A 13,935-nucleotide genomic window follows, 5' to 3' on the forward strand; every position below is an offset into this window, starting at 1 on the left:
CACTATCATCACTCAATCATCATCGCCACTCAATCACCATCATCACTCAATCACCATCATCACGCAATCATCATTGTCACTGACTCACCATCATCACTCAATAACCATCATCACTCAAACACCATCATCACTCAATCATCATCGTCGTTATAATCACCATCCTCATTAAATCACCATCCTGACTCAATCATCATCCTCACTCAATCACCATCGTCACCCGATCATCATTGTCAATCAATCACCATCATCACTCAATATTCTACTCAATCACCATCGTCACTCAAACACATTGCCACTCAATCATCATCATCATCACTCAATCACCATCCTCACACAATCATCATCATCACTCATTCACCATCATCACTCAATCACCATCCTCACTCAATCATCATCCTCACTCAATCACCATCGTCACCCGATCATCATTGTCAATCAGTCACCATCATCACTCAATATTCTACTCGATCAACATCGTCACTCAATCACCATTGCCACTCAATCACCATCGCCACACAATCACCATCCTCACTTAATCACCATCCTCACTCAATCACCATCATCACTCAATCATCATCGTCATTCAATCACTATCCTCACTCAATCATCATCATCATCACTCAATCACCATCAATACTCAATCACAATCGCCACTCCATCACCATCCTCACTCTATCACCATCCTCACTCAATCACCATCATCACTCAATCATCATCGTCACTCAATCACCATCATCACTCAATCACCATCCTCACTTAATCACCATCGACAGTCAATCACCATTGTCACTCAATCACCATCCTCAATCAATCATCATCGTCAATCAATCACCATCCTCACTCAATCACCATCATCACTCATCCTCCATCATCACTCACTCATCATCGTCACTCAATCACCATCCTGACTCAATCACCATCCTGACTCAATCACCCTCCTCACTCAATCACCATCATCACTGAATCTCCATCCTGACTCAATCATCATCATCACTCAATCACGATCGCCACTCAATCATCATCGCCACTCAATCACCATCCTCACTCAATCACTATCATCACTCAATCACCATCCTCACTCAATCACCATCATCACTCAATCATCATCGCCACTCAATCACCATCATCACTCAATCACCATCATCACGCAATCATCATTGTCACTGAATCACCATCATCACTCAATAACCATCATCACTCAATCACCATCATCACTCAATCATCATCGTCGTTAAAATCACCATCCTCATTAAATCACCATCCTCACTCAATCATCATCCTCACTCAATCACCATCGTCACCCAATCATCATTGTCAATCAATCACCATCATCACTCAATATTCTACTCGATCATCATCGCCACTCAATCACCATTGCCACACAATCACCATCTTCACTCAATCACCATCGCCATTTAATCTCCATCCGCACTCAATCGCCCTCCTCACTCAATCACCATCCGCACTCAATCGCCCTCCTCACTCAATCACCATCCTCACTCAATCATCATCATCACTCAATCATCATCATTATCACTCAATCATCATCGTCACTCAAGCACCATCGTTACTCAATCACTATCCTCACTCAATCACCATCATCACTCAATCACTATCGCCACTCAATCACCATCCTCACTCAATCATCATCCTCACTCAATCACCATCATCACTCAATCACCATCCTCACTCAATCATCATCCTCACTCAATCATCATCCTCACTCAATCACCATCATCACTCAATCACCATCATCACTCAATCAACATCGTCACTCGATCATCATCATCACTCAATCACCATCCTTACTCAATCACAATCGCCACTCCATCACCATCATCACTCAATCACCATCATCACTCAATCACCATCCTCACTCAATCATCATCCTCACTCAATCACCATCATCACCCGATCATCGTCAATCAGTCACCATCATCACTCAATATTCTACACGATCAAAATCGTCACTCACTCACCATCATCACTCAATCATCACCGTCATTCAATCACCATCCTCACTCAATCACCATCCTCACTCAATCACCATCATCGCTCAATTACCATCGCCACTCAATCACCATCATCACTAAATCATCATCGTCACTCAATCACCATCATCACTCAATCACGATCCTCACTCAATCAGCATCATCACTTAGTCACCATCGCCAGTCAATCACCATTGTCACTCAATCACCATCCTCACTCAATCATCATCGTCAATCAATCACCATCCTCACTCAATCACCATCGCCACTCAATCACCATCATCACTCATCCTCCATCATCACTCACTCATCATCATCACTCAATCACCATCCTGACTCAATCACCATCCTCACTCAATCACCATCATCACTGAATCTCCATCCTGACTCAATCATCATCATCACTCAATCACCATCGCCACTCAATCATCATCGCCACTCAATCACCATCCTCACACAATCACCATCATCACTCAATCATCATCGCCACTCAATCATCATCGTTGTTAAAATCACCATCCTCATTAAATCACCATCCTCACTCAATCATCATCTTCACTCAATCACCGTCGTCACCCGATCATCATTGTCAATCAATCACCATCATCACTCAATATTCTACTCGATCATCATCGTCACTCAATCACCATCGCCATTCAATCACCATCCGAAGTCAATCGCCCTCCTCACGCAATCACCATCCGCACTCAGTCACCCTCCTCACTCAATCACCATCCTCACTCAATCATTAACATCACTCAATCACCATCATCACTCAATCATCATCGTCACTCAAGCACCATCGTTACTCAATCATCATCCTCACTCAATCACCATCCTCACTCAATCACCATCCTCACTCAATCACCATCATCACTCAATCACTATCGCCACTCAATCACCATCCTCACTCAATCACCATCATCACTCAATCACCATCCTCACTCAGTCATCATCATCACTCAATCACCATCCTTACTCAATCACAATCGCCACTCCATCACCATCATCACTCAATCACCATCCTCACTCAATCAGTATCCAACTCAATCACCATCACCACTCAATCATCTCAATCATCATCATCACTCAATCACCATTGTCACTCAATCATCAACACTCAATCACCAACTTCACTCAATCACCATCTTCACTCAATCATCTACTCAATCATCGTCTTCACTCAATCGTCTACTCAATCACCATCATTACTCAATCATCATCCTCACTCAATCACCACCATCACTCAATCACCATCCTCACTCAATCACCATTATCACTCAATCACTATCGCCACTCAATCACCATCCTCACTCAATCATTATCCTCACTCAATCACCATCATCACTCAATCACCATCCTCACTCAATCACCATTATCACTCAATCACTATCGCCACTCAATCACCATCCTCACTCAATCATTATCCTCACTCAATCACCATCATCACTCAATCACCATCCTCACTCTATCACCATCGGCACTAATCACCATCCTTAATCAATCACAATCGGCACTCCATCACCCTCAACATTCAATCACCATCATCACTCAATCTCCATCTTCACTCAATCAGTATCCACACTCAATCACCATCGCCACTCAATCATCATCATCACTCAATCACCATTGTCACTCAATCATCAACACTCAATCACCATCTTCACTCAATCACCATCTTCACTCAATCATCTACTCAATCATCATCTTCACTCAATCATCTACTCAGTCACCATCCTCACTCAATCACCATCATTACTCAATCACCATCTTCACTCAATCACCATCTTTTCTCAATCACCATCCTCACTCAATCACCATCCTCACTCAATCACCATCGCCACTCAATCACCATCTTTCTCAATCACCATCGTCACTCAATCATCAATATCACCATCGCCACTCAATCACTATTGCCACTCAATCACCATCTTTCTCAATCACCATCGTCACCCGATCATCATTGTCAATCAATCACCATCATCACTCAATATTCTACTCAATCATCATCGTCTCACTCAATCACTATTGCCACTCAATCATCATCATCAATCACCATCATCACTCAATCATCATCGTCACTCAATCACCATCCTCACTTAATCACCATGCTCACCCTAACATCATTTTCAATCAGTCACCATCATCACTCAATATTCTACTCGATCATCATTGTCACTCAATCACCATCATCACTCAATCACCATTGCCACTCAATCATCATCATCATCACTCAATCACCATCATTACTCACTCATCATCATCACTCAATCACCATCCTCACTCAATCACCATCCTCACTCAATCATCATCATCATCACTCAATCACCATCAATACTCAATCACAATCACCACTCAATCACCATTCTCACTAATCACAATCCTCACTCAATCATCATCATCACTCAATCACCCTCCTGAATCATCATCGCCACTCAGTCACCATTCTCATTCAATCACCATCATCACTTTTTCATCATCATCACTCAATCATCATCGTTACTCAATCACCATCTCACTCAATCACCATCATCACTCAGTCACCATCCTCACACAATCACCATCCTCACTCAATCATCATCATCACTCATTCACCATCATCACTCAATCACCATCCTCACTCAATCATCATCCTCACTCAATCACCATCGTCACCCGATCATCATTGTCAATCAATCACCATCACCACTCAATATTCTACTCGATCAACATCGTCACTCAATCACCATTGCCACACAAGCACCATCGCCACTCAATCACCATCCTCACTCAATCACCATCCTCACTCAATCACCATCATCACTCAATCATCATCGTCATTCAATCACCATCCTCACTCAATCACCAACATCACTAAATCACCATCCTCACTCAATCGCCATCATTGCTCAATCACCATCCTCACCCAATCACCATCATCACTCAGTCATCATTGTCACTCAATCACCATCATCACTCAATCACAATCGCCACTCAGTCACCATCATCACTCAATCTCCATCATCACTCAATCACAATCCTCACTCAATCAGCATCATCACTTAGTCACCATCGCCAGTCAATCACCATTGTCACTCAATCATCATCGTCAATCAATCACCATCCTCACTCAATCACCATCGCCACTCAATGACCATCATCACTCATCCTCCATCATCACTCACTCATCATCGTCACTCAATCTCCATCCTGACTCAATCACTATCCTCACTCAATCACCATCATCACTGAATCTCCATCCTTTCTCAATCATCATCATCACTCAATCACCATCGCCACTCAATCATCATCGTCACTCAATCACCATCCTCACTCAATCACCATCATCACTCAATCACCATCATCACTCAATCATCATCGTCATTGAATCACCATCCTCACTCAATAACCATCGTCACTGAATCACCATCATCACTCAGTCACCATCATCACTCAATCATCATCGCCACTCAATCACCATCATCACTCAATCACCATCATCACTCAATCATCATCGTCACTGAATCACCATCCTCACTCAATAACCATCATCACTCAATTACCATCATCACTCAATCATCATCGTCATTAAAATCACCATCCTCATTAAATCACCATCCTCACTCAATCATCATCCTCACTCAATTACCATTGTCACCCGATCGTCATTGTCAATCAATCACCATCATCACTCAATATTCTACTCGATCATCATCGCCACTCAATCACCATTGCCACACAATCACCATCTTCACTGAATCACCATCGCCATTCAATCACCATCCGCACTCAATCGCCCTCCTCACTCAATCACCATCCTCACTCAATCATCATCATCACTCAATCATCATCATCACTCAATCATCATCATCACTCAAGCACCATCGTTACTCAATCATCATCCTCACTCAATCACCATCCTAACTCAATCACCATCCTCACTCAATCACCATCATCACTCAATCACTATCGCCACTCAATCACCATCCTCACTCAATCATCATCCTCACTCAATCACCATCATCACTCAATCACCATCCTCACTCAATCATCATCCTCACTCAATCATCATCCTCACTCAATCACCATCCTCACTCAATCACCATCCTCACTCAATCATCATCCTCACTCAATCATTATTCCTCAGTCAATCATCATCATCACTCAATCACCATCCTCACTCAATCATCATCACTCATTCACCATCATCACTCAATCACCATCCTCACTCAATCATCATCCTCACTCAATCACCATCGTCAGCCGATCGTCATTGTCAATCAATCACCATCATCACTCAATATTCTACTCAATCATCATCGCCACTCAATCACCATCCTCACTCAATCACTATCATCACTCAATCACCATCATCACTCAATCACCATCATCACGCAATCATCATTGTCACTGACTCACCATCATCACTCAATAACCATCATCACTCAATCATCATCGTCGTTAAATTCACCATCCTCATTAAATCACCATCCTGACTCAATCATCATCCTCACTCAATCACCATCGTCACCCGATCATCATTGTCAATCAATCACCATCATCACTCAATATTCTACTCAATCACCATCGTCACTCAATCACATTGCCACTCAATCATCATCATCATCACTCATTCACCATCATCACTCAATCATCATCATCACTCATTCACCATCATCACTCAATCACCATCCTCACTCAATCATCATCCTCACTCAATCACCATCGTCAGCCGATCGTCATTGTCAATCAATCACCATCATCACTCAATATTCTACTCAATCATCATCGCCACTCAATCACCATCCTCACTCAATCACTATCATCACTCAATCACCATCATCACTCAATCACCATCATCACGCAATCATCATTGTCACTGACTCACCATCATCACTCAATAACCATCATCACTCAATCATCATCGTCGTTAAATTCACCATCCTCATTAAATCACCATCCTGACTCAATCATCATCCTCACTCAATCACCATCGTCACCCGATCATCATTGTCAATCAGTCACCATCATCACTCAATATTCTACTCGATCAACATCGTCACTCAATCACCATTGCCACTCAATCACCATCGCCACACAATCATCATCCTCACTCAATCACCATCCTCACTCAATCACCATCATCACTCAATCATCATCGTCATTCAATCACTATCCTCACTCAATCATCATCATCATCACTCAATCACCATCAATACTCAATCACAATCGCCACTCAATCACCATCCTCACTCTATCACCATCCTCACTCAATCACCATCATCACTCAATCATCATCGTCACTCAATCACCATCATCACTCAATCACCATCGCCACTCAATCACCATCATCACTCAATCACGATCCTCACTAAAAAATCACCATCATCACTTAGTCACCATCGACAGTCAATCACCATTGTCACTCAATCACCATCCTCACTCAATCATCATCGTCAATCAATCACCATCCTCACTCAATCACCATCGCCACTCAATCACCATCATCACTCATCCTCCATCATCACTCACTCATCATCGTCACTCAATCACCATCCTGACTCAATCACCATCCTCACTCAATCACCATCCTCACTCAATCACCATCATCACTGAATCTCCATCCTGACTCAATCATCATCATCACTCAATCACCATCGCCACTCAATCATCATCGCCACTCAATCATCATCGCCACTCAATCACCATCATCACTCAATCACCATCATCACGCAATCATCATTGTCACTGACTCACCATCATCACTCAATAACCATCATCACTCAATCACCATCATCACTCAATCACCATCATCACTCAATCATCATCGTCGTTAAAATCACCATCCTCATTAAATCACCATCCTGACTCAATCATCATCCTCACTCAATCACCATCGTCACCCGATCATCATTGTCAATCAATCACCATCATCACTCAATATTCTACTCAATCACCATCGTCACTCAAACACATTGCCACTCAATCATCATCATCATCACTCAATCACCATCCTCACACAATCATCATCATCACTCATTCACCATCATCACTCAATCACCATCCTCACTCAATCATCATCGTCACTCAATCACCATCCTTACTCAATCACAATCGCCACTCCATCACCATCCTCACTCAATCACCATCATCACTCAATCACCATCCTCACTCAATCACCATCCTCACTCAATCACCATCTTCACTCAATCATCTACTCAATCATCGTCTTCACTCAATCGTCTACTCAATCACCATCATTACTCAATCATCATCCTCACTCAATCATCACCATCACTCAATCACCATCCTCACTCAATCACCATTATCACTCAATCACTATCGCCACTCAATCACCATCCTCACTCAATCATTATCCTCACTCAATCACCATCATCACTCAATCACCATCCTCACTCAATCATCATCGTCACTCTATCATCATCGGCACTAATCACCATCCTTAATCAATCACAATCGGCACTCCATCACCCTCAACATTCAATCACCATCATCACTCAATCTCCATCCTCACTCAATCAGTATCCACACTCAATCACCATCGCCACTCAATCATCATCATCACTCAATCACCATTGTCACTCAATCGTCAACACTCAGTCACCATCTTAACTCAATCACCATCTTCACTCAAAGATCTACTCAATCATCAACACTCAATCACCATCTTCACTCAATCATCTACTCAATCATCATCTTCACTCAATCATCTACTCAGTCACCATCCTCACTCAATCACCATCATTACTCAATCACCATCTTCACTCAATCACCATCTTTTCTCAATCACCATCCTCACTCAATCACCATCCTCACTCAATCACCATCGCCACTCAATCACCATCTTTCTCAATCACCATCGTCACTCAATCATCATTATCACCATCGCCACTCAATCACTATTGCCACTCAATCACCATCTTTCTCAATCACCATCGTCACCCGATCATCATTGTCAATCAATCACCATCATCACTCAATATTCTACTCAATCATCATCGTCTCACTCAATCACTATTGCCACTCAATCATCATCATCAATCACCATCATTACTCAATCATCATCGTCACTCAATCACCATCATCACTCAGTCATCATCATCACTCAATCACCATCATCACTCAATCATCATCGTCACTCAATCACCATCCTCACTTAATCACCATGCTCACCCTAACATCATTTTCAATCAGTCACCATCATCACTCAATATTCTACTCGATCATCATTGTCACTCAATCACCATCATCACTCAATCACCATTGCCACTCAATCATCATCATCATCACTCAATCACCATCATTACTCACTCATCATCATCACTCAATCACCATCCTCACTCAATCACCATCCTCACTCAATCATCATCCTCACTCAATCATCATCATCATCACTCAATCACCATCAATACTCAATCACAATCACCACTCAATCACCATTCTCACTAATCACAATCCTCACTCAATCATCATCATCACTCAATCACCCTCCTGAATCATCATCGCCACTCAATCACCATTCTCATTCAATCACCATCATCACTTTTTCATCATCATCACTCAATCATCATCGTTACTCAATCACCATCTCACTCAATCACCATCATCACTCAATCACCATCCTCACTTAATCATCATCATCACTCAATCGTCATCATCACTCAATCATCATCGTCACTCAGTCACCATCCTCACACAATCACCATCCTCACTCAATCATCATCATCACTCATTCACCATCATCACTCAATCACCATCCTCACTCAATCATCATCCTCACTCAATCACCATCGTCACCCGATCATCATTGTCAATCAATCACCATCACCACTCAATATTCTACTCGATCAACATCGTCACTCAATCACCATTGCCACACAAGCACCATCGCCACTCAATCACCATCCTCACTCAATCACCATCCTCACTCAATCACCATCATCACTCAATCATCATCATCATTCAATCACCATCCTCACTCAATCACCAACATCACTAAATCACCATCCTCACTCAATCGCCATCATTGCTCAATCACCATCCTCACCCAATCACCATAATCACTCAGTCATCATTGTCACTCAATCACCATCATCACTCAATTACAATCGCCACTCAGTCACCATCATCACTCAATCACAATCCTCACTCAATCAGCATCATCACTTAGTCACCATCGCCAGTCAATCACCATTGTCACTCAATCATCATCGTCAATCAATCACCATCCTCACTCAATCACCATCGTCACCCGATCATCATTGTCAATCAATCACCATCATCACTCAATATTCTACTCAATCACCATCGTCACTCAAACACATTGCCACTCAATCATCATCATCATCACTCAATCACCATCCTCACACAATCATCATCATCACTCATTCACCATCGTCACCCGATCATCATTGTCAATCAGTCACCATCATCACTCAATATTCTACTCGATCAACATCGTCACTCAATCACCATTGCCACTCAATCACCATCGCCACACAATCACCATCCTCACTCAATCACCATCCTCACTCAATCACCATCATCACTCAATCATCATCGTCATTCAATCACTATCCTCACTCAATCATCACCATCATCACTCAATCACCATCAATACTCAATCACAATCGCCACTCAATCACCATCCTCACTCTATCACCATCCTCACTCAATCACCATCATCACTCAATCATCATCGTCACTCAATCACCATCATCACTCAATCACCATCGCCACTCAATCACCATCCTCACACAATCACCATCGTCACCCGATCATCATTGTCAATCAATCACCATCCTCACTCAATCACCATCCTCACTCAATCACTATCATCACTCATTCACCATCCTCACTCAATCACCATCGCCACTCAAACACCATCATCACTCAATCACGATCCTCACACAATCACCTTCATCAGTTCATTACCATCGCCACTCAATCACCATCGTCACTCAATTACCATCCTCACTCAATCGCCATTGCCACTCAGTCACCATCCTCACTCAATCATCATTATCACCACCGCCACTCAATCACCATTGCCACTCAATCACCATCTTTCTCAATCACCATCGTCACCCGATCATCATTGTCAATCAATCACCATCATCACTCAATACTCTACTCAATCATCATCGTCTCACTCAATCACTATTGCCACTCAATCATCATCATCAATCACCATCCTCACTCAATCATCATCGTCACTCAATCACCATCATCACTCAATCACCATCTTCACTCAATCATCTACTCAATCATCATCATCAGTCAATCACCATCATCACTCAATCACCATCGCCACTCAATCATCTCAATCATTATCATCACTCAATCACCATTGTCACTCGATCATCAACACTCAGTCACCATCTTAACTCAATCACCATCTTCACTCAATCATCTTCTCAATCATCATCTTCACTTAAAGATCTACTCAATCATTATCAATACTCAATCACCATCTTCACTCAATCATCTACTCAATCATCATCCTCACTCAATCACCATCCTCACTCAATCACCATCCTCACTCAATCACCATCGCCATTCAATCACCATCCTCATTCAATCATCATCATCACTCAATCATCTATTCAATCATCATCACTCAATCACTATCTTCACTCAATCACCATCTTAACTCAATCATCACTGTCACTCAATCACAATCATCACTCAAACAACATATTTGCTTGTCATCATCTTCACTCTGCCGTTATTCATCTTCACTCACTCATCATCGTCGTCCGACTATCATCATCATCTCCGATCCATCTTTATCTTCACATCATTCATCGTTCATCACTCGTCTTCACTCCCTTATCACCATTTGTCTTCACTTAATGACCATGTTCACCCAATCACTCACTCTATCATTATTCATCACCAGATTTGCTGAAACGTTCTGCAAATGCCCGGATTGTGAATGTCTCTTCGATGAACCACAGTTCTGGGAAGGTCGACTTTAGGCATTTTAAAGGGGAGAATGTGCAGACATCCCGAAGGGATGGGATGTACAACAACACCAAACTGATGAATGTATTATTTACCATGGAACTGTCTCAGCAACTCCAGCAGACAGGTATGAATAGCACTCTGAAGGCTGAGACTGATGTGGGTCTGAGCCTTTTATATACTGACACATCCAACACTTTCCATCAAAAAGGGCCACATATTGAATATTGTAGTAGGAGACTGCACAAGCTATTGGTGCAATTGTATAGTTTTGTGAGCGATGTTATAGGTTTATTGGAGAAAAAGATAGAATCAATGTTGGTGGAAATTAGAAATAGGAAAGTTCACTGATAGGTGTAGTCTAGAGGCCACCCAATAATAACATCATGGGTTTGAATTTAAATTCAGATCCAGGGTGAGATAGTAAAATCCAATATCAGGGTCCTGTCCTTAAAAAAAGGAGACTACAATGGGATGAGGAAGGAGTTGGCTAAGATAGACTGGGAACAAAGATTGACTATATGGTGGGACAGTTGAGGAACAGTGGAGGACTTTCAAAGTGATTTGTCACAGCACTCAGCAAAAATATATCCCAGTGAAAAGGAAGGACTGTTGGAAAAGGGATAATCTTTAAATCAGACAGGGCAAGTGACTGAAGTGTGTAGGGGGAAGCATTTGGGGCCAGCGACCATAGTTCTATTAGTTTTAAAATAGTGATGGAAAAAGATAGACTTGATCGAAAAGTTAAAGTTCTAAATTGGAGGAAGGCTAATTTTGACGGTATTAGGCAAAAAAGTAAAAACAATGTCTGCAGATTCTGGAAACCAGATTTTGGATTAGTGGTGCTGGAAGAGCACAGCTACAGCCTGAACTGCTGTGGTCTTCCAGCACCACTCATCCAAGAACTTTCAAAAGCTGATTGGAGGCAGATGTTCGCAGGTAAAGTGACAGCTCGAAAATGGGAAGCCTTCAGAAATGAGATAACAAGAGTCCAGAGATAGTATATTCCTGTCAGGGTGAAAGGGAAGGCTGGTAGGTGTAGGGAATGCTGGATGACGAGAGAAATTGAGGGTTTGGTTCAGAAAAAGAAGGAAGCAAATCTTAGGTGTTGACAGGATAAATCGAGTGAAACTCTATAAGAGTATAAAGGCAGTAGGAGTGTACTCAAGAGGGAAATCAGGAGAGTAAAAAGGGGACATGAGATAGCTTTGGCAAAGTAGGGTTAAGAAGAATTCAAAGGGATTCTACAAATACATTACGACAAAAGAGTAACTAGGGAGACAATAGGCCCCTTAAAGATCAGCAAGACAACCTATGTGGGGAACCACAGGCGTTGGGGGACATACTAAAGTATGAGTATTTTGCATCAGTGTTTACTGTGGAGAAGGATGTGGAAGCTAGAGAAAGTAGAACATAGAACATAGAACATTGCAGCACAGTACAGGCCCTTTGACCCTCAATGTTGCGCCGCCTTGTGAAACCAATCTGAAGCCCATCTAACCTACACAATTCCATTCTTATCTATATGTTCATCCAATGACCATTTAAATGCCCGTAAAGTTGGTGAGTGGATGCTGCCTGAACTGCTGTGCTCTTTCAGCACCACTAATCCAGAGTCTACAACTGTTGCAGGCAGTGCGTTCCATGCCCCTACGACTCTCTGAGTAAAGAAACTAACTCTGACATCTGTCGTACATCTATTGCCCCTCAATTTGAAGCTATGCCCCTTGTGTTATCCTCACCATCCTTGGAAAAAGGCTCTCACTGTCCGCCGATTATGCGGTATACTCCCTCGTACATTTGACTGTACATTTACCATTCTGATGCAAACCCCTCATCTGCATCACAATGGCCTGGATCAAAGAATGGACTGTGTTTTATTTAAACTCGGGCCATGGTTGCATAAGAAAGTTATCAGTCATAGTTGCAGCGCATTGATCAATTCTCCAGTAACTAGAACTGGGAGAAATATCTAGCA

The 13,935-nt window shown here is 42.3% G+C and overlaps 1 protein-coding gene across 1 annotated transcript in view; it reads left to right on the forward strand.

The window, feature by feature from the left end:
- zgc:64106 (uncharacterized protein LOC393348 homolog) overlaps positions 1–13,935 on the forward strand; it is a 110,338-nt gene that overhangs the window by 75,699 nt on the left and 20,704 nt on the right. The window contains exon 4 of the mRNA XM_060827940.1: positions 11,893–12,084. Coding sequence (XP_060683923.1) covers positions 11,893–12,084 — 192 coding nt within the window. The remainder of the gene's footprint in view (positions 1–11,892; positions 12,085–13,935) is intronic.

Source organism: Hemiscyllium ocellatum, chromosome 1 (assembly GCF_020745735.1).
Source record: "Hemiscyllium ocellatum isolate sHemOce1 chromosome 1, sHemOce1.pat.X.cur, whole genome shotgun sequence".
Lineage (NCBI taxonomy): Eukaryota > Metazoa > Chordata > Chondrichthyes > Orectolobiformes > Hemiscylliidae > Hemiscyllium > Hemiscyllium ocellatum.